The 22,732-nt window shown below is 44.9% G+C and overlaps 2 protein-coding genes across 2 annotated transcripts in view; one reads left to right on the forward strand and one right to left on the reverse strand.

The window, feature by feature from the left end:
* The window catches only part of STK4 (serine/threonine kinase 4), a 46,926-nt gene extending 29,249 nt beyond the window's left edge, over positions 1–17,677 (reverse strand). Inside the window, exons 1-9 of the mRNA XM_059863053.1 lie at positions 17,530–17,677; positions 14,898–14,978; positions 13,922–14,050; positions 11,988–12,102; positions 11,306–11,470; positions 10,738–10,905; positions 10,064–10,201; positions 9,252–9,380; positions 6,780–6,966 (exon numbers count right to left, since the gene is read on the reverse strand). Coding sequence (XP_059719036.1) covers positions 6,780–6,966; positions 9,252–9,380; positions 10,064–10,201; positions 10,738–10,905; positions 11,306–11,470; positions 11,988–12,102; positions 13,922–14,050; positions 14,898–14,978; positions 17,530–17,561 — 1,144 coding nt within the window. The 5' untranslated portion in view covers positions 17,562–17,677. The remainder of the gene's footprint in view (positions 1–6,779; positions 6,967–9,251; positions 9,381–10,063; positions 10,202–10,737; positions 10,906–11,305; positions 11,471–11,987; positions 12,103–13,921; positions 14,051–14,897; positions 14,979–17,529) is intronic.
* Positions 17,677–22,511, forward strand: TOMM34 (translocase of outer mitochondrial membrane 34). The gene is made up of 7 exons (XM_059863054.1): positions 17,677–17,834; positions 17,932–18,031; positions 18,183–18,335; positions 18,945–19,105; positions 19,373–19,517; positions 20,142–20,268; positions 21,450–22,511. The coding sequence occupies exons 1-7, from the start codon at positions 17,711–17,713 to the stop codon at positions 21,546–21,548; spliced, it is 909 nt and encodes a 302-aa protein (XP_059719037.1). The 5' UTR covers positions 17,677–17,710; the 3' UTR covers positions 21,549–22,511.
* The last annotated feature ends 221 nt before the right edge of the window (positions 22,512–22,732 follow it).

Consider the following 22,732-nt stretch of genomic DNA (forward strand, 5'->3'; position numbering starts at 1 on the left):
GCTAAGGTCTACCTGTGGTGAATATTCTGGAGTTACAAAGCTTGTCATGAGAGGGAGAGCAAGAGAACCTCAGGAACACATTTTGTGTGCACTTTACTCAAGGCAGTTTTTACAACTAATACTCAAATACCTGTTCTTGAAGTCACAATGATTAGATTTCCTCCCTGTACCACAAAAATTGGAGCTGGAGTTATGGCTGGGCACAGTCAGGAGATAATGCTACAAATTAATTTACAATGAAGCTGGTCAGCAACAATTAATTTATCAACTACTACATTAATGATTTCCAACTAAGACATGATCCTTGGAATAAGGATGTGCATTTGTCAAAAATTCAGAGGCTGCAACCTCTACTAAGCCTTCGTCCTCACTAGTCTCAGTAAGCTGCTGCTTTATATTCAATTATGTAACTTCAAGACTGAAAATACATTTTTAGGATGCACAAAAAAAGTGCCTGATGGTCATGTGTAAGCAACACTTCATTAATATTAAATTTCAAATGGAACTGCAGTTTTCTTTGCTTTGGGCTATTTTTTAGAGATCACAGATGAACTTTAGCAGCTGGACAGCATAATTTGTACAGTCTGAAGAGGACTGAGTCATTTTAAGCAGTAGAGCAGAGAGATGTCAAATTATTCAACCAGAGCAAAAATTGCTCCATCGTTAATAAGCTCATCCCATGGCAAGAGGAGCTGAAATTTCCTCACATTAAAAGCAGAACACGTAACACTTTTTATCTCTTTATGAGGACAAGTCTCCCCATAATTATGGCCTATCTCAAATTAAATCAAACCAAAACACTCCCAACAGGTCCTGCTATTAATAAGAAACTCCTAAATGAACAGAAAAATCAACCTATGAATGAATAAGGTGTGAAAGACATCCAAGGAGAAGAGCACCAACACTTACCCAAAGCTGTAACATCTACAGTGAGAACCCTTCCAAAAATAGGGGAGGAAATCCTCACAGTTATTGAAGGTGCTTAAGGTCAAGTTACCTCCTTTTATATCTCCTCTGCTTTAAATCCCAGACATGATTATAAATGTAGAGCAGCTTTCTTCCTCCATCCCAGATTTTCAGGGACCACCTCATGTCTTTCACCTCATTAGCCTGAATTGCTAATTTAGTCCAGCAGCCACTGCACGTGACAGGCAGTGAGATGTGAAGGTGCATGCAGAAAGAAGTGAACATTTCCTGCTCTGCATCCTCTGGCTCAGCTCCTCATCAATCTTAATGAGAAACAACCTCATCAGCAGGGATGGAGGCTTCACATCCAGCACCTGTGGGTAACAGCTCAGGCTCCCCAGATGGCACAGAACCAAGTAAGCACTTCCTAACTCCCTTTCTATTCACAAGCCAGAAACTCATTTGCTTATCTAGAGAGAACAGAAAACAACATTGCAATGAACATTTTTTCTCCCTTAAGCTTGAAAATCTGCTGCTAGAAACAAATTTGGTTTTGAACTTCTGCAATGAAGGAATTTAAAAGTTTACACTTTTCCTTATTCCTGCTTAGGAGTAAGACTTTCTCCAGGATTTATTTTGATCCAGTAGGGAGTGAGTTTATTCTTAGAAGAGACAGGTAGGCTCCAGTTTGCCTGTGTGTGCAAATGCACAAATGTGCATGGGACAGAGATGTGCTTACTAAGTGATTTTCTACCACTCTGTCTCTTGGCTGAGTCTCCTGAAGCACACTGCCTCCTGCACAGTGCTCAGGACCCTGTTAATCACAGCTCCCACCTTCTCCAAGAAAAATGCTTCTGTCCAGAAAAAAAAATAAAAGTCCCCTACTTTCTAACTAAATACAGGAGTGCTCAATAATAAACTGTTAAAACCAGCAAAAATAGCTCTGTTAAACACATACATCCTTTCTCTAATTTCAGTATCTCTGACAAGATAAACAGATAATTAACTTTGTCTTAGCAATGAAGCCTTGTCAAATGTGCAGGACAACCAAAGGTGGACAAGCATTCCCCTTAGATCCTGGAATAATTTCCCCTCATTCTCCAGCCTGCACAGAGCATGTATTTCAATCACTAGGGCCAGTGTTCAAAAGAAAAACAAAACACACAACAAAAACCCCACAACAAAATGACAGCACACACAACACCTCCCATCCCTCAGAAATGCTGTCTGCATGTTCATACAGCTTAATACTCTTAAACAAATTTTGCTGGCCACTGCTTAAGTCAAGCTTGCCAGCAAGGCTGCTATTAAAAGTCAAAAAGCAACAGGAACATTTCTCTGTGCAGATTTGTATTCTCCACACCCCAAGAGTGGCAGTAGGATGATTCTTACAGCTTGAGAACAATTTAATCAATGTAGGAGTTTGTATCAGCAGCATGTTATTTAAATGCATTATAATGCTGGGAGTGTTTTATGGTTCAATTATGACTAAATGGACCAATTTGCTTTAAACACAGAACTGCACCACTGGACATTAATACCTCTAAGTAGTGGGAAGATGCTGCAAAGACCTGTTGTTGTCCATGGAGAAAACCAGAGGCAAAACAAGAACCTTTGGTCAGTACCTTTGACACACACATGATGGAAATCCTGACAAGATGTGGAGTTATTCTCTATGGTAGCTGCATGAGCAATTTGGATAATGTGCCACTGCACTGTCCTGGACAACTAATGATATTATAGCTGCCTCAGCTACACACCAGTAATACTTCAGTCAATTACAATATTAATGCAATCACATAATCCTTCTGCCACCCATTCTCATTCTGCTGCTCACACTGCAGGTTTTACAGTCACTGCTTTATGTGAAAAATCTCAGGTTAATTCACGGGAAAAAAATGTTTCCTGAGTCTTGGCAGAAACGTTTCTCTGGCTCAGGTTTAAGTGTCACCCACTGGATGTCTCACACAGCCACCAAGATGACAAGCTTACTCTGAATCATTTTTCAAATAAGAAATTGCCAAGTTTGCATCTTAGCTCATTTAATTTGCTAATGAAGCCCAATTCCCCCTCAAAAGGGGAAATACTTTTTTAAAATGACACAACCATGCCGAGCAGTGTGGGCATTGTAAAAGCACAACAAAACCCAAGCCACCTCAAACTGAGTAAGAATGAAGCCTGGTTTTTTTTTTTTTGGTGTGGGGTTTTTTTTTTGTGGGTTTTTTTTTGTTTTTTTTTTTTTTGAACATTTACAAACTCTAAAGAATTTTTACCAGCACATTACATTATCAAGGTAGAGACAACAGTGTTATTAAAGTGTTATTAAAGCTTCTGGTCTATTTCTGCACCAGACCCTGTAGTGAATGTGTGCCTCATGAACAGGAACCCCAGAGCCACAATCCTTCCCCTGTCTCCAGACTCCTCATTCATCTCAACCCAAACAGCAGACAGCCCACCTCACACTGCTGCTGGCAGTTCTGCATTCTCCAATATGATCCACCAATTATTTGATGCTTAAACAAGCAAGATGTACTTTACCAGAGAAAACAGGGCAGACTACAGAACTAGACAAACTAGATCCAATTTCACTTGGATCTGATTGTATTGTGGTGTTCAAAGAAGGAAACATTATTATAAAACTCTGTTCCACTCTTTAAATCAAAGAGACAAATTCATGCCAAGATTCCACTATCTAAACAAGTACAGCAAGTAAAGCAGAATAAGGAAGAGTAAAAGCACAAAGAGTAAAAAACACTTCACTGTTTACTAGCACTACACATCCTCCCATAGAAGAATTTAAAAAGGACATTTGCAGACATATTAACAGCTCAGAAGTTATTCCAGCTCTCAAGCACAATGGAAATGTCTGTCATTACAAATCACTGCTCATCTGTAGTTCTCCAGCTACATTTAAAGTGTTCCTGGAATAGTTTAACTACAATCCATAAGTAATCTTTCAGCAATCGATTTCCAAGTAAAACGTGTCACAGCACAATTTAGTATCTGCAGTCCCAGGCAATCACTTGAGTGCTTTCAGAATGTGTAACAGAATGTCATAGTGACATTTTTAATGATGCCTGACTATTTATATTGAGTGCCCAGAATAAAGCCAAGCAAATGAAAGAATTTAAGCAAACACAATTACAGCTCAATTGACTGAAAACCAAAACTTCCTCTACAATGTAAAATACTGGAATTCAAGATTCCTCTGAGCTAAGAAGTCACAAATTGATTTATGCAAGAATCACTTTCAAGTCTACTGGAAGTTATTTGCACTTTCAAGGCTATTGGAAGTTGTTTGCTAGAGATTTCTAAGACAATCCTTTCTATAAAACACTGAACTACAACACTTTTTACATTAAAAAGAAATACAACCAAACAAAAAACTCGTTAAGACATAGATTTATTTTTTTTAATTAGAAAGAAAGGCTAGAACACAACTTCAGAAACCTACAGTTAAAAAGCCCAGGACACCTAGGGAAGCTATAATGCCATGTAGAAAAACAAACCAGAAGTTTTTTTATTGACTTAAAAATAGGTTCTATTGTGAGTCATAAGACAAACTGCCAAAAAAATTATAGGTGTCTTTAAAAATATGATTCAATGAAGCTCCTTAAAACTCAGTTGTTCTCAAACAGCATTATTATATTTAAGATTACAAAAAAGCACTTTCTCCAGAGGGTTCTGCAGCAGGCTGATGAGCTTTAGGGCTAAATGCATTTAACTGAATGTCATGAATATGTAAATGGCAAGCTGAAAAATGGAGCTGCAGGGAATCCTCACAAAGGGCAAGCTGCTCAGAGACACTGCCTTGCATCCCCAACACAAACTGGGAAGTGCTCGGTGCAGCAGGCAGCATTTCAGAGTTACACCACCAAAGGAGGAGAAAAGGGTGTTAGGATAAAGTTATCATTATCATTTGCATCAGATTTGCTGGAATGAAGCTACCAGCAGGCAAAATGCAGAATAGGTGGGCTCACATGGGCATGGAAGTGGTGCCAGTGCCAGCCACCACCCCCAGGGTGCTGCAGCACCTCTGCCACACACCTGGCTGTGAACACCTTGCACAGCAGCAGCTGAGGAGCAGGGAGTTTGTAAGGAGCCTGAAGTCTAAGGAGGGTTTAAAATAAAACTCTACTTTCCAGGCACGGAGCTCTGGAGGTGCCAGAGCTTGGTGTGGAGCTCCCTCTTGAGGGTAGAGGCTGCCCTGTGCTAAAGGCATCCTGCAGCCCTGTAACTCCCTCTGCCCAAAACCTGAGCTGTCCTTGCTACAGACACACCATCAAAGGCATCTCAAGCCTCTGAACACCACACACAGCACCAGGTGCTTCTGAGTTACAAGCACTGCAGCCTTAAAAAGACAGCGAGAAGAGAAGCACGTGTCAAACACCACAGATAAACTCTAGAGGTGCTCTACTGCCACTGTGCTGGCTGTGCAGGAGCACCAGACAGCAAAACCTCTGATACTGTGAGCCATGAAATGGAACAATACACTCTGAGGATGAGAAACTATCAGTGCTGGCTGTTAGTAAAGAAACTGCAGCTTCACCAGGTTTATTTAGTACTGTTGAAATGTCCCTTTGGATGACATTTTTGCTGCTCTAAGCCTCCATCCATCTCCTTGCTAAACCAACCTTGCTCCACCACACCATTGTCTTTGCTGCCCCAAGCTGCTACATGGACTGACACCTCTGGGTTTTAATGAGCTGAATCATGTTTATCAAAGTTTGGAAAAAATTTTAAAAGGATTGTGCTGAAATCTCCCTCTCAAACCCAGCATTGTTTCACAAGCTTCAAAGGGCCCTGACAGGGAAGAAGCTTTCAGCACAGATATTCCTGAGGAAAGGAAACTCCTGTGAAGAACAGCTAAAGGCTCAATAGCAGATGGCCAAGGAAGTCTTTGGAAGCAGTGCCAGAGCCAAAAGAAGAAGCCTTGCATGTGGTGATCATACCTGAGTACTGCTAAGCCCTCAGTCAGCACTTTCTCCAGTCCTTGAGCAAACACCCAGGCTGGCCACTGAGTCATCCCTGACTACCTCTGCCCCAGGACTGGGAGCTTAACAAACCAGTGGGGATGGATTTCTATGAGAACCCACAACTCAGAAAAGATTCCTTTTCTTGTAGTCATACTTTTCTAGGAAGGCTCTCCCTGCTATTTCTTTAATCAAAGAAACATTTTCAACCCTTTTCCAGCTCAAGATGTAAGACTATCAGTCACATAACTTTAAATCTTTCATCCTCTGACCAGGCTTGTGGCTTTAGTAAGCTCTCCTGTTTTAGGGCAGCATGGATTTCAGCTCAAATGTCTGAAACAGCAACGCAGCTCACTGGGCTGTCCTCAGGGACTGCAGTCACACAAAAGGAGAGCACCACTCCAGAGAGATGCCAACCCCTCCCAGTGCATGTCCTGAGGTGATGGAGCCTGCAATATATTTGCCATTTCGTAAATCTGTTCATTGCATGCATCACTCCTACAACAGACTCACTGCCTTCAGAGGCCAGGTTACAGCCAGATCATCCTCTACAGCAACACACATTCTGTGATTAACCCCTTGTTAGAGTCCCCCTCTACATTCTGTGAAAAATACAAAACCAGCAAAACAGAAGTGACAAGAAACCATCCCAAATGACTGGCTAGAATCAGATCTTATTTGATTAACACTCGTGGAAATTGTGTATACCAAGTGCAAGACTACAAAGCATGGCTTGAAACCTGGACCTAAGAAGGTTTCTCAGAGGGCACTGACCTAAGAATTTTGGCTCCCTGCATCCAAAAGATACATCAACCAAAACTATCAAAGCAGGTTGGGAATACATATCACAGCCACATGAAGCTTTAAGCAATATTCTGGAAGTCAGAGATGTTTCCTTACTTTTCATGGTGCCCTCCTCCTCTTCCTCCTCGGTGTTGATGACCATTGTGCCCAGCTGGGACTCCAGGGTGCCATCATGTTCTATCATGGTGTTGGCTCCATCACTCATGGTGTTCACAGCTCTGATGGTGCCAGTTTCATCTCCACTTGCCCTCACCATGGTGCCCGAATCTGTCTCATCCTCCTCCTGTTCAAACATGCCACAAACACAGGTTTTACTGATGAAGTGCCATGAAGAATGTCTGTGTTTAAGGACACTGGCAAGTCACACTAATTCAGAGGTTTTTACAGACACACACAGAAGCAATGTTTGGTTTATGCACTTTTTTCTCTCCCTGCCATCTCCAAACAGGGAATGAAAACTAATGAATACTTTCCTGCCAGCATGATAAGTAAGAGAACAGATAAATAATCAGCAGAAACTTCTCACTACAAGTTGTATCTAATTTCTGAGCTGGTGAAGTGTCTGTAAGAGTAGATTGGAACACTCAATCAGTCATAAGTGTTTCTACTCATGCAGGCAGTTCTGAGAGCTGACCCTAACCCTGTCTCCAGAGGTACAGATCAGTGAGGAGTCACCAGGTCTAAGTCTGGAGAGTATGTGGCACATGGAAAGAAAAGCCCATCATCCTGATTTTTTTTTTTTTTTTAATTTCTAAGATTTAGGTAGTTTTACTCATCATAAACTTCAGGGGCACTGAAAAAAAAAATAACTACATTTGAAAATCTTTAGAATGGATTCAAAGAAATTATCAAAGTTTGGTAATTTTAAAATGAAAATTACTTTTTATCTTTCCACTTGCTTAAAGGGACTAATAACAAAAGTTGGAATTGCTGCTGCCAAGGCTTAGGAGAACTGATTCTGTAGGAAAACACAACTTCTTCAAAGCCATTCTGGCAGAACAACTTCCTGGCAGAGTTAGGTCAGCCAAAGGTGGCAGCTCCACCAGGTGCTGTGTACTTCACTAAGTGTGTATTGTGACTAGGACTTCAGGAAGAACTGGGTCAAGATTTCCACAATCCATTTGGTTTCTTCAAATTGTGGACCAGCTATCCAACTGCAGGAACAGAAGTCCCTTTCTAGGTTTACACAAGAGTTTCTAGGCATCTCACCTTAGCTGAGATGCTCCTGTTTTGTTCTCAGGATATAAGTTCACATTCTTTATGTTACCATGGCCATACTGATCTGTGTTAGTGTCAGAAGGAAAACACACAGGTGTTGCACATCAAGCTGTAATACTCCATCTCAGTGCCATGGAAAGAGAGAAGTCACCTCTCCATGTTCTGATGTTCCCAACATTTTACCTGCTGTGTCAAGAGTGTCTATAAAATTTACTTCCCAACCTCAAAACCAATAGCAAGAGAGGAGAAAACTACACAAGATGTTAATAGAGGAGAATTAATTTTGTGTGGAGGTGAGTGGGCAAGAGGAAGTAATAAATTTGTTAGCTACAGATCATTTAACAAAGGACTGCATCAGAAGTTTTCACATCCCTTGGGAAGTGTTTGGGAAGCTTTTCTGCTAGCAGACAAGGAGTAGAGAAGCTTCAGGAAAACACACACAGCAACAGAGAGGACTCAACTCCACCACAAAGACACCACCTCTCAGGACTGTGACCCCAGATCAGTCAGGAATGAGGAAAGGATGGCAGAGACAAAACTCAGGGGAGGGACAGTACTCATAGAATTGACATCATGGCAACGTGACCAATAAAGTTACTTCCACACTGAATAAATACCCAGTCCTAGACTGCAAAACCAGATGCACAATGAGTTCAGCACAGATACCAGGGACCATGCTGCTCAAGGACCCCCCTGAGCAGGGCTGGCATACAATGCCTTGTGCTGCCCATTTCATTTACTCAGGCTGAAGCAGGCAGAGGCTCAAAAACCAGCTTTCAACATGCTTCCCAAATCCACATGCTGTAACCACTGAAACAAAGAGCCAAACTGAAATTCACAGCAAGCCCTGAACACTTCCCATGCCCTCACCTCAGGCTTCTGTCGGTTGCTCTTGTGTAGAAGAAAGTTTCTATAAGGGATGTTCTAAAGCACAACAGTAAAACAACACAACAGACTTATGTCACAGTGCATCAGAGATGATATCATTATTCTGTACAAGGAGAGCAGTCTAAGACCTGAATCTACAATGAAAACCTTCTCACTACTGCATAAACAGTTTAATCCAACTGGGAAAATGAGTCAAGTCTTCTGCATACAGCACTTTGTAGCCCAGCCTCAAGCTCCACCAGAAGGTGAACAGGACCCCACACATGCTGCCTGTCCCACTCAAATACAGCTTGAGCAGGGACCAAGCATCAGGTTACACAGTCATAAAGTAGAAAACTCCAGAACTAAGTCAAATCCACTGGCAATTGGACAGAATGTTGCAAAACCAAAACCTGAAGCAGTTAAGCCTTATGAAAGGAGCGAGAGTTTGGACTTTGCACACTGCTGCTGTTAAATACTCACTGAATTTTCTTCATCCTCCTGATCAAGCTCACGCTGCTGTGCCTCTTGGCGTTTCAGCTTGATGTCCATTGCTTCATTAATCAGGTCTCTCAGAATTGATACTCCTTTGGCACTTTTAACAAAGGGATGCTGAGAAATATTTTAAAAACAAATAAGCACTGCATCCAAAGCAGGACAGAACAGTAAAACACTGTTACTATGGCCTACTTCAAATCAAATTAAGGTTTAACTCGAAACATTACTAAAATAATTACCCAGTCCTTCTGTTTGGCACAGGAGGGAGACCTTCCACCCTCCAAACAAGATCGAGCTCCAAGGGCACAAGTGATGTGAGACCTTGGGCTCATTCACCACCCACAGCTCTACTTACTTCTTTCCTTAGCTTAGCTGTCAAGAACCAATTACACAGACCATTAGCATGCCTGGAACATTCTGAGCAACCACTTACACTTAGCCTGCCCTGTTTTGTGTTTTAAGAGACACTTTCTTGGCAGTGCTGGTGGTACTTTTTGAAAGTAAAACGACAAATCCAAACCAAACAAAACCAGCAAACCAACAACAAACTCCAAAAGCCAAAACAAAAAAAAAAAAAAAACACCCCAGAGAAGACAAAGGAAATGAAGTCAGACTGGTACTTAGAGAAGAACTGAGAAGTTGAAGTTGTGTGAAATTTTTATAATGAGTTAATAAAAAGTAAAATCTGTAGTGAGCAGGAGCAGCAAGAAACAAAACCAACATCTCAAGAGCCACACAGCACAGCCTACCCTGGACAAGCCTCCCCCAGAATTTATGCTCTCCTAAGAAAAGCAGACCTGCAGCAGCTGTGTGGCAGTGGCTCTCTGCTCTGGGCTCTTCACAAGACACTGCTTCACAAAGTCTGTGAAATTGTCCGACCACAGCTCCGGCTTCCGGAATGTTGGAGGAGGATTGGTAGGAATCATGAAAATTGCCTGAAAGCAAAAGAGTATTTCAGATTTCCACAACAAAGCTTAAAACCAACAATTCAACATAAATACACCCAAACACATGCTGGTACTAAAGAACAGTGGACTCTTCCAGGTGCTGCCTCTGAGGAGTTTGAGCCAGTATTACACACAAATCTGCTCACAGGGATTGTAGGTGCTCATACCTGGCTGAGCCACTGTGGGCCCCAAAAGTGTGAATCTGACATTCTTCAGTCCCTAAAATTTGTGCTTGCATTAAAAAAAAATAATTAAAAAATCCACTTTGGATAATCCAGCTGAAAATATCCTTCACATCCAACACAGAGCACCAGCTATGTCTTAAGAGAAGAGAATTGTGATTTTTTTTTTTTTATTCCCATGCAGACTCCTCTTGACAAAGACCTGCTTTTAATTTATTCAACAGTACAAAGAACTGAAAGAAAACAACTTGTTCTATACATTAAAAGCAAGATTGCATGCTGCTATATGATTCAGCCAGCTATGATATCAAACAGCAATACATTTAAGGCCACAGTCCTTACCCTCATGGGATGAATATCTGCATATGGTGGCTTTCCTTCAGCCATTTCTATTGCAGTTATTCCCAGGGACCAGATGTCTGCCACACAATTATAGCCAATTTCCTGAATCACTTCTGGAGCCATCCAAAATGGGGTCCCTATGACTGTGTTCCGCTTTGCCATGGTGTCCTGAGGAGAAAAGGATAAAAATCCAGACAATAGCAACTGTATTAGCCACACACAGTCATTAATGATTAATCATCATTCGTTATCACCCTAATTATCTTGCACACATGCAGATTATTAACTCAGCAAGACTAGAATACAGAAGTCTGCAAAGATCAATTAAAATGTGCTCACAGAACTTAAAAGTATCCTAAAAAAAGCAGCAAATGCTATTGCAAACCATTACTTAGTTGTAACAGCTTCCACAGAGGAAGATCTGCTCTAATCTGCTGCTGGTTTAGCATCTCATGGTGCAAAGGGCTAAAAACCAGCTATGAACAATTTGTCCAGCTCCACAATCCCATCACACACACAGGTTAAAAAGATAAACTGAAATGCACACAGCCACCCTGGTTTTACTTACTGTAAGTTGTCCTGCCACTCCAAAATCAGCAAGTTTAGCATGTCCCTCTGTATTTAGCAATATATTTCCAGCTTTGATGTCCCTGTGTATTTTCCTCATAAAATGCAGGTACTCGAGTCCTTTCAGCGTCGACTGCACTATTGTAGCAATTTCCTCCTCTGTGAGCTGAAGAAGGGAAGAGTTACTGCCAGCATACCAGTGGATGAGACACAGCACTATTGTGCTTTGCTCTGTAATTTACTGAGATTCACTAATTGCCACTTAATTGCCTTCACTAAAGGTTGTCACACCGATGGGGAATCAGTTAGTGACTTTCAGCATTATGCAGCAGAATTAGATCACAAGCAGCACACATAAACACACTACTACATTTCATATGCCATAACCCTTTCTCAGCTAGTAATTCTTATCCTGAAAAAACCAAAGTAAGGCAAAGTAGGGTCTTGGAACCAGTCTGGGTTTTCAAGAAAACCAACACACCAATTAAATTGTCCATAGAACCAAAACTCAATGTAATCAGTTTTCTCCTTTTCAGAATAACAAAGGACCTGCATCTCAAATTATGGCCAGTGGTTGTGTCAGGCACTGAACACTGAGAATTATGCCCTAACTACTCAGCTTCCTTGAGCTGCTGGACACCCACAGTCCCACCCGTGCACTCAAGGAGAAAGGACACACGTACGGTTTTATTTCGTAACCGAATTATGTCAGAGACAGATCCAGCACCACAGTATTCCATGACTATCCACAGGTCTGTGTTCTTAAAATAGCTGCCGTAGTATTTCACCACATGAGGACTAGGAAAGAAGAAGGATAAAACAAAGGGTCAAACACCAGTACCCAGCACCACTGAATAAGCACAATACACTGCAGAGACCCTAAGTACATTTTAGAAACTCAGTGCTGAAGTGCCACTGAAACCCAGAGCAGAAGTATTCCAGAACACCCTGAATTCTGCACAGGGCTCCCCAGTGCTGCCAAGCCTGTTCCCACAGCAGGGCTCATGTGACCTGCCAGTAAGTCACTCCAGGGAGCTAAACTGTCCCACAAATCCCACGGAAACAAGGGGTGATTAGCATTCAGTCTGGTTCAGCTCTCTGAACCAGGTTACAGCAGGGTCAGTGCTGGGGCAGGACAAGGAATGGGAAACAGGCCACAGCAGCCCCTGGAAAAGGTGCTGCAGAACATTTGCAAACAAACAGAAACAATAAATAAAGCCCTCAATTTGCTGGAAAATAGCTATTGTGCTCATTAAGACAAATGTTCCAACACTACCACGAGAACCTTCTTGTCTCTTTGATTTAGTCCAGGATATATTTTAGGATCTCAGCACAACCTAAGACTGTCGCAGTCAGCTATCTGGCTGCCCAGAAAGCAAATAACCTAGTAAAGTACACTGCTCAGAAAAACCATGTGTCCTCTGGAAAAGGTAAAGCAGAAACTAACAGAAAGACTGTCCCTGATTTGATGGGAATGGAGCTAAGGAACAAAAGCATGTTTAATCTATTCTCTGCTGAACACTTTCTAATGAAAAAGCTTTAAAACTAGCAAGTCAGTCACACTGCACAGTGTCCCTTAATGCTAGCACAGAAAATGTGATGGGCCAGTGATTCACTCCCTCTGCTGTTCTCAACTCTAAGGTCACTTTAGGCCTTACAATACTAATATTTAATTTAAGAGAAAGTAGTAATGCATTTCAAGTTACACAGTAAGATTTTTCAGGAACAATTTCTTTTCATGATACACTCTGCTGCCTGCCCCTAAGTCATCTTCATTTAACTACAGTGAGAGTGGAATGCAATAGAGTAAGTGACTGGGACCACAGTTTTATACTGCTCATGTAATTTATGTTTAATGGCTTTCCCTGCAGGAAGTCCTTCGAAGTAGTATTTCCTAAGGCCAGATTCGTAACACCAGAAGAAATGAGTGAATTTAAAACCTTCAGCCTTGGACTTTGAGAGGGTCTTCCCTACCCACAAGCTCTTCACTGGCTAAGAGTCTGTGGGTACCATCAGCCCACAGAGCTGCCAGCAGGTTATTCAGGTGCTGCTCAGACCAGCAGCCAGCCCGTACTGCAGCAGAGCTGCAGAGGCAGGACAGGACAAGGAAGGACAGTCCTGCCACACGAGCAGGTGACAGCACAGAGGTTGTGCACACGCAAGAGCAGTCATGCATTAGCAGCTCTCATCCACGTGCCCTTTAAAAAAGAAACTAAAAACCTCCTCCTGACAGTTTTGTATGCCTTGCTGGGAAGCCAGCACCACCCCCGTGGGCAGGGCAGCTGCTGTGCAGCACAGAGTCAAGGTCCCACTGCCCAAGAAGTGACAGTGGCCGGGCAGGAGGCAGCAACTGCTCACAGGGCTGGCAGCCAGTGCAGGGTTACTCCTCTCAGCTCTGTGCCTCTCCTGCTGCAAGCTGCACCTCTGCTGTCTCACCTTTGCACTACCCAAATGCTCAGCTCAGGTGGCTCAGTTGATACGAGGTAACTCGATTGTACAAGTCCAGCCTTTTAAAAAACATTTAAGGCAAAGTCATAGCTCTAATTTGATTAAATGCCAGGTCACAGGTGATGCTTTTCCTTGCCTCCCAATCAAGGGTTTTGCAGCACATCCTTACCTGTCACATTGCTGCATTATGGATATTTCCTTGATGATTTCTTGCAGGTCAGATTCCACAGGAACTTGTTTAATTGCAACAACTTGACCCGTTTCTTTATGGATGGCTTTGAATACACTGCCATAAGAACTAGAAAACAAAACATTAAACAAACACTAAATACAGTAATATTTTAAAAATATAAATGTTATGGTTTTGCTTTTTGCAAGTGTAACCATCAGGTAAAACATTAACTATCCTTTTATTAAAAATATTTTGTATTTTAATGTAAATAATCAGCCCACTAACTTTTAAACACTGTAATACAAATAAGTCAGCACACTGTGGCAGTGAGGAAAGAGCACACTGCCATCATTACACTGACCACAGCTTTGGAATGGCCTTCCACACGAATTCAACACCTAAAAATTCTCTTTTTTCAGCACAGAGTACAAGCTGAGCATCAGTAAGAACTACAACTCTGGTCAGAGAGGTTTGCTTGCTCCTGTCAGGTATTATCACTCTTATTTCCAGCTTCTTTACTCACAGCAGCCAGGCACATTTGCAACTCAGTCTTTTCAAACTGCTCAAGGCAGTGAACATACCACTCCAGGAGTGTTCCCATGTGCTCTGCCTCACCAGAGGGCACAGCATCACAAGTTCACTTCCACCAGGCAGATCTTCCACAAGGGGTACCAGGGATGAACTACAAAGTCTCTCGAGTTCTCACAGGGCTCTACCAACTCCAGGCTGGGTTTTTTCACAAACTTTTAAACTCCCTACTGCTGACCTGCTATTTGAATTAAGCTATTGCACTCTTGGGAAAGAAATTCTTTATTCTGTTATTAACCAGACAATGTCACTATGTCAGCAGCTACCTTTCAGAAAGAGGACCAGGACAAAAGTGAAACATCAATGTCCACTGAACACACCTCCATTACACAGATGTGTTTTCCTAGAGAAATGTGCACTGGGCCCACTGGAACACAACACATACCCTTCTCCAAGCTTCTCCAGGACATCAAATACTTCTTCAGGCTGTTTGGTTAAACTGTCTTCATCTAACTTCTTCAGCTGCCTGTATGGGTAAGAAGAGAGACATTATTATATTTAATTTTATGGCAGTTTGGGCTCTGCTGAAACAGAAGAATAAATAGCACCACTTAAACATACAAAAGGTGTGGCATGAAGTAAATTCATTATGAAGTAAGTTTATTTCACCTGATGAGGAGACTGAATATTATTAGCATCCAACAGCAAAAAAGGACTGGGAATTACAAAGAATAGAATGTGAGCAGACACACAAATCTACAGCTCCTCTTGGCAGAAATCAGTTTCAGGATCTATATGCTGGTGCTCACATCTCAGCGTGGCACAGTCTTGAAGCCACTGAACATATCTGCTGAATTTCAATATCTGGAATGGAAGGATATCTACCACAAAAGGGAACATTATCTTCCTTAATGATTAGAGTATGAGTGGAATATAATTGTTGGGAGGCAGGAAGCAATACTGCTCTCACCTGTACATTCTTTACATCAAAACTTCAGATCTTAACTTCATGGGCCTGAACATTTACTAGGAAGACTGGAAAAGGGAAACTGTATCTAACTCTCATGATCTTAATGCCATCTCTCTTAAAGTTGCTAATAAGAGTCAGCTGAAATAATTTCTAGAAATAAAAACCTGCCATGTACTGTGATTCTTCATGTGGCCCCCCTTTCCCCCAGTTCACCTTTTAGGGAGATCCCGTACACAAAGCAACAAGAAGCTCAATCATATTTGTTTGAGTCTACATTGGAGAGCTGTTCACCAAACCTCCTGAAACAGCTAAGGACTACATAACAAAAAGGTCTGAAAACAGTATTTTATTGTCACTGGTAAGAGTATCCAACAGCCCACAAACAAGTGCTCTTTCATTTTCATGCGAACTAAAAAAAAACCTGAAACAACAATAAACAAAACCAAAAACGAGCCAACAAAACCCCTTCCAAACTCCCTAAACCAGCTCATTCGAGTATTTTAAACACAGAAACTTAAAAGAGTCTCAGAGTTTTTAGCACTGACTGGTGTTTAAAGTAACACGTGTGCTTGCATGCAACTGTGAACTGCTCCTGAAAGCTCTTACAGCTGCTGCTAAAGATCAGGACTCCGGTCACAGGAATACTAATTTTTATACTAAATATATAACTTTTTTTACCCAATATCTTCAGAAATAGAATGAAAAACCATTCACTGACCCCTGGCTATTATGTTTATGTACAAAAAGCCACACGGGAGGAGCAGCTCACGCATGGAGCACATACAATGGCTTCCTGAAGCAGAGGAAACATTATATAGAAGCAAACTCAGGAAGTGGTGAAATACTGAAAGTAGCTGCTAGCTTCCCTGCTCAGATAAGCATTAAACAGAATTTACTTGTCCCTGTGAAAATGGAGAGGGAAGAAGGTGTGGGAAAAGGGGAAAAGCAAGTAACACATGCACCAGAAAAGACATAAGCCACCATTTCCAAGGAGCCCAAAATGTGGTGACGCAAGAGCCAGACCCTTCTTGTTTGAGGCCTAAATTCTACTAGCATAAAAGGAAAAAAAAAAAAAAGACTTTTCATATACCCAAACACAATAACCAGACAACTACTGTGCTTGCAGCAAACAGCCTAATTTCTACTACAGACCAGAAGCCCAATTATTTTGCACTGTCCTGTTCCATCGAGTGCACTCACTGCTGCCTGACACACTCTGCCTTTCTCCTGGATGTTTATACCACACAGATCTAACAGCAACACAAACCCAATCTCACCTCTGTTGTTATTCAGATCTAATCTTAATCGCCTGCCCCGTAAACACCGGCATAAACAATTACAGAATAAAACCAAGCTTGTTTTGTTTTTTAACAGAGTATACATCACTGTTTAACCAAAGGGGCCAATGCCACTGGGGACCAGCGCCAGCAGCTTCCTTTGTTCGCTGCCGAAGCGTTCCCGGGCCCCAGCTGCGAAGCACTGATAGGATTCTGACACTGACACTTCATCCCAGCTGCCGCCGACCTCCAGCTCTGCCCCGCAGCCCCGGCCCGGCCTGGCGGCCCGAGATAGGGGACTCACGGCTTCGTGCGGGGGTCGCCCCGAAACCCCCGAGGGTCCGGGCTCGGTGTGCCCGGTGTGCTCGGTGTGCCCGGGCACGGCGGGAAGGCGGCAGTGCCAGGGCTGGGCACCGCGCCCGGACACGGCACCGGGGGCACAGACCCGCACAAAACTCGCCCAAGGAGAGACACGACAGGAGAACAAGTGACCGGGGTGTGTCACCCCACGGGCACGGGCCAGCACACCTCGTACAGCCGCGGGAGCCGGCGGGAGCTCCCGCAGCAGCGCGGGCAGCGCCTTCTCCCCAGCGTTCCGGTTTCAGCCGTTTTCCCGCACCTGAGTGCGGAGCTGTCCCAGCACCGACCTGCTCGGTGCCATGGGCTGCTGCCCACGGTCCCGCGGCTCCGGGCAGCGGCAGCGCCCCGGAGAACCGAGGGGGCCGGAGCTCGGCGCGCCCGCAGCCCCGCTCCCGGCCGCGCACCGACAGCGAGGTGGTGACACGGGCCGGAGCATCCGCGGTCCCGGCAGGGACACACCCCGCGCTTACCGGCGCGGGTTCCGCAGCTGCACCGTCTCCATGGCGGTCTGTCGGCGAGCCGCTCTGTCCCTCACTGCTCCATGGCGCGGCTCCGCCGCCGCTTCCGCCCGCCGCCGGATGCCAGCGGGGAGCGCCCTCCCCGGCTCCGGCGGGAGGGGCGCGGCTTCCCGGGCGCGGCGGCAGCGGCGCGATGGCCGCGTCCCCCGGTTCCCCCGGTGCGCTGCGCCGGGCCGGCAACGAGGAGTTCCGCCGCGGGCAGTACGGCCCGGCCGCCGAGCTCTACTCCCGGGCGCTGGCGCAGCTGGAAGCCGCAGGTAGGGCACGACCCGGGGCGGGCGAGCGAGCGGGCGGGCGGGGGCACCCCTCTGAATCGCGGCTGAATCGCGGCCGTCCCGCGTGTGCCCCGCGCAGGGGATGCCAGCGCCGAGGAGCGCAGCGTGCTGCTCGCCAACCGCGCCGCCTGCCACCTCAAGGACGGTGCCTGCAGCCTCTGCGTGGCCGACTGCACCAGGTGAGCTGCGGCGGGGCCGGGGACACCCGGCGGGGCCGGAGGCAGCGCTCAGCCGCTGGTCCCGGCGCGGTCGGGGCGGGCGGAGCGCGGCGGCAGCCCCGGGGCGCGCTGGCTCACGGCGCTCTCCCCGGCGCTCTCCGCTCCGCCGTAGCGCCCTCGAGCTGGTCCCGTTCGGGATCAAGCCCCTCCTGCGGCGGGCAGCGGCGTACGAGGCTCTGGAGAGGTACTCGCTGGCCTATGTGGACTACAAGACGGCGCTGCAGGTGGATTGCTCCGTGCAGGCGGCACACGATGGAGTCAACAGGTACGGAAGTGCCCGGTGAGCGCGGCAGGGAGCGCCGGAAGGCCGGGATGCGGCAGCTGGGTGCTGCTGCTCGAACCGTGCTCGCTCCTGGCACGACCAAGCTGGCTCCCAGGCACACGGGTCCCTGGCTGTGCTTCCTCTGCCTGCTAGTGCCTATAGCTCCTTTCAGGGTGCTGGTCGAGGTCTGGGAATGATTGCTGTGGAACTGCTTTTGCTTTGCTCAGTGCCTGGTTTAAAGGAAATAATGAAATAAAGTTCAGTACCCTATCCTTTAAGCCTCTCTGTATTTGCTGTGTTTACAGGCTGCTATAGTCCTGTTCTCTTTCTGGTGCCCTCTGCTTGCCAGACCAAGGAGTGAAATGCATGTCACTTGCTCACCTGAGTAGTCACAGCCCCAGCCCATGTCCTGTTGTATTTTTAGCCCTGCTGGTGTGAAGATAATCTTTTTGCAAATGTCTTGTCTGTAGAATAAACCTAGCTGAGATGCATGTAAAGAAATTAGCAGAGAGATACTGTTCTTAATACACAAGCCAGGTTAGAAGTGACCTGGCTGGTACTGCATGGCCCAGGCAGCCAGCAGCCAGGGTGACTGGGAGCTGTCTCTTCCAGGATGACTAAAGCCCTGCTGGAGAAGGATGGTGTGAACTGGCGTCAGAAGCTGCCACCAATCCCCACAGTGCCTGTTTCTGCCCAGACGAGGTGGAGCGTTCCTTCTGCCCAGGCCCCTGGGGCAAACACTCCTCCTGCAGCTGCACCACAGGGAGAAGGAGGTGGGAATGTGCCCTTGAGCTGGGCAGAGAGCCCTGTAGCTCCCAAGGGTGATGAACAAGACAGCCGCCACACCTGCTTGGTGTGTCTGCAGCCAGGGCTGAGGCCTGGAGAAACCCAGGCCTGGTTCTGCCACAGCCTTTTTGGTTGGTTCTGGTTTCTTTGATGTCTCTTTGTCTTGCCTCTGGTATGGGGATATTTGTTTTCTGTGAGAGTGTGATATTCTTGTTGGTTTTATAGAGTTCTGTATCCTTTCACACCATTTCCAGACAAGACTGCTGCTGGCATGGAGAGAGCTAGAATGCTTAAGGAAGAAGGAAATGAATTAGTAAAGAAAGGAAACCATAAAAAAGCAGTTGAGAAGTACAGTGAGAGTTTAAAGCTCAACAAGGAATGTGCAACTTACACCAACAGGTACTGTTCAGCTCTTTGCCCAACTATTTCTTGGCCCTGTATAAAAACCACCACAGTACTTCCTGGCAGAACTGTTTAATGTTTGCTCCCAAACTAATGAATAAAACAAAACCACTCCCCCAGGTTCACCCCAAGTGCAGCCTCCCCTGTAGTATAGCACTCTTTGATCAGGTACTACAGAACCCCTTGGAGACACTGCCCTCTGGGCTGCCAGGGGATTTCTCCCCTGACTGCTTTGTCTGGCAGGACTAGGGCATGTTGAGTGGTCTCTGCTCTCCTACAAACCTCAGACTGCTGTTGTTAAACACTCAAAGTACTTGTAAGGCAGTTGCAGCAAGCAGAGCAGGTGCTGCACTGGCAGAGGCAGGAACCTGCACCCTCCAAGTGCAAGTGCACTTTGTCTTTAGGGCAGGTTGCTCTAAACATCTTCCTTTTTGTTTCTTTGAAAAACCATTTCCTTTTTTCCCCCCCTGTAAATGAAACAAACTTGAGTTCCAGAATAAGATGACATAGCACACAAGGATGGTTTTGCAGCCCAGCTTTGTGCTGCCCTGACAGCTGCTCTGTTGTGGCACTGGACGCTGCTTCCAGCCAAAGGTCTCTGAGCAGGTGTGTGTGTTGCAGAGCTCTCTGTTACCTGACCCTGAAGCAGTACAAGGAAGCAGCACAGGACTGCACTGAAGCTCTGAAGTTGGATCCTAAGAATGTCAAGGCACTCTACAGGCGTGCTCAAGCACTTAAAGAACTGAAGGTGAGTCAGGAGTTTCTGAAGGGCTTTAGGCTAGGACTATCTGGCTGTTGATGCATGATCAGAGCCAGGGATACCCTTTGGGGCTTGTTTCTGTGCTAGGCAACCTCTGCCATCAGACCTTTAAGGACTAAGAGTCAGACATCACACTTTGCTGTTTCAATCTCATGAGTTTGTCAGCATTAGGTCCTATTTCTAGAGATGCTGAAGGCAACTGCTTTTCACAGAATCACAGACTATGCTGAGTTAGAAAGGGCCCACAGGAACCTTTGAGTCCAGCTCCTCACCCTGCACAGCAACCCCCAGCAATGATACCCTGAGTGTTGTGCAAACACTTCTTGGGCTCTCTCAGGCTTGGGGCTGTGACCACCTCCCTGGGGAGCCTGTTCCACTGCCCAACCACCCTCTGGCTGAAAACCTTTTCCTAATACACAACCCAAAGCCATTCCCACAGATCCTGTCCCTGGTCACCACAGAGACCAGGGCTGTGCTGAGCTTTATCTTTTTGTCTCATGAGGAATGCTGGAGTCAGTACTGCAGTACATATTGCATTGCTGTTGGACTCAGAACACACTTGAGTGATGAAATGATCTTCTCAGCCCTAGCTGGAACATGTTTTAGAACAGCTGCATCAATGCCAGTGCTTGAGCAGCTACAGTGAGGGAGTCACAGGCTTGACTGTGCTGTCTTTGTTGCTGGGCAGTAGTTCTGCCTTAGGCTGCTTTTTTAATGCACTACCCCTTCTGTCACGGACACATTTTATGAAAAATCCTTTCGTTAGGATTTTTCTCCTGAGAAGCTGAGAGGCCTCAGAAACAAAATGTAAACAATAATTATTTGCTGCTGTGGTAATGCAATGGGTGCATCTTTGATTGGTCTCATGTGGCTCGGACTTTCTGGTCAGTCACAAGATTTTATTATCATTCCATTCCTTTCTATTCCTTGCCAGCCTTCTGATGAAATCCTTTCTTCTGTTCTTTTAGTATAGTTTTAATATATCATTTTCTTTTAATACAATATATATAATGAAATAATAAATCAGCCTTCTGAAACATGGAGACAAGATTCTCATCTCTTCCCGTGTTGGAGTTGCGTGTGAATTCAGCACCCCTTCACTTTCTAGGATTTCATATTAATGAAATAAATGATTAATGAAATAAAAATATAAAATATTCTCTTTCTAGGATTACAAATCAAGTATTGCTGACATCAAGAGCTTGTTGAAAACTGAACCAAAGAACACAGCTGCACTGAAATTACTGCAAGAACTGAACAGAGCCTAGGGTAACCAAGCAACAAGGAAAGCTTTCTTTTCCACTGCAGAGAGCAGCTTTCTCCCTTCTGCTGTTGATACAGGGACCAGTCAATGCAGGATTGGTGTTGAAATCTATCTTCCAGTGCTGCTGAGATCTAAGAGGTTCTGTCCCAGCACAGTGATTGTTAAGACATAATCTGTATCAAACTATTCAGCTGGCTCTATGATCATGCATAGTTTTAGTGCCCCTCCCCAAGAGGCATTTAGGTTAGTTTTCCTGGTTGAAGTCAACTTGCCTCTAACTATTGGCCTCAGGGACTCTTTGCATGTTGGCTGAGATGCTCAGAAGTGGCTGTTCCTGTCTGAAGAGCTACAGGCAGAGGGGTTTTAGTCCTTATTCAGGTGACAGTTTTGCTGCATTTGTGCTGCTATTACTGAAAGAAAGTTGCTGCAGGAACTGCTGTAGTTGCCAGAGCACCACATACCCTTCTTGTGGCAGGGGCACAGTTATTGCACAGGGCCAAGCTTGTTCCCTCTCCCCCTTGATGCCTGCTGGCCCTCAGCTGGTTTCTGCTGCTTAGTGTGGCTGGGCAGATGTTTACAGTAGCAGCTTTCTTTAATTATTCTGCACATTTAAGAAAACAGCAGCAATTGCAGCCTGCCTTGTTACACTGTGCACTATTCTTTCAGATTCTGGGTGCTTAGGAATTTTGCAATGTTTTTTTTGTCTTGTGTTTTTTGTAAAAAATAAAAAAAACCCCACTTTAGCTCCTCTGTGCCTTTTGGAGCAGTTGCTATGGGGTGTTACAGGGAGGAAAATACACAGTAACACCCCAGCTGAGGTCTGGCTTACTACTTCAATGCATGTTTAAATTTCTCCTGATCTGATATTGATGGCACTGATTTTAAATGGTAGATAAAGAGATACTTGGAGTTACTTTGTGAACTGTTAAAACCTGTTCTCATTAAAGCCATGTTTATTTTTACTCTAGGACTGTGTTTTTTGTGATGGATGGAATAGGAGAAGGGAAACACTTGTTTAACCATTTCATACTGTCCCCTCTGTTTGTCAGAGGGCTTCAGGCACTGTACAGGGCTTTGCTGTTTCAGACAGTGACCTCAGCTCAAAATTGCCATTAGAGTTAGAGTTCAGAGAACCAGAAAGCCTACAGCTCCAGGGACACTGGGGCTGGGAAAGGCATGCCAAGGAGA

This window comes from Haemorhous mexicanus, chromosome 18, assembly GCF_027477595.1.
Source record: "Haemorhous mexicanus isolate bHaeMex1 chromosome 18, bHaeMex1.pri, whole genome shotgun sequence".
NCBI classification, from domain to species: Eukaryota; Metazoa; Chordata; class Aves; order Passeriformes; family Fringillidae; genus Haemorhous; species Haemorhous mexicanus.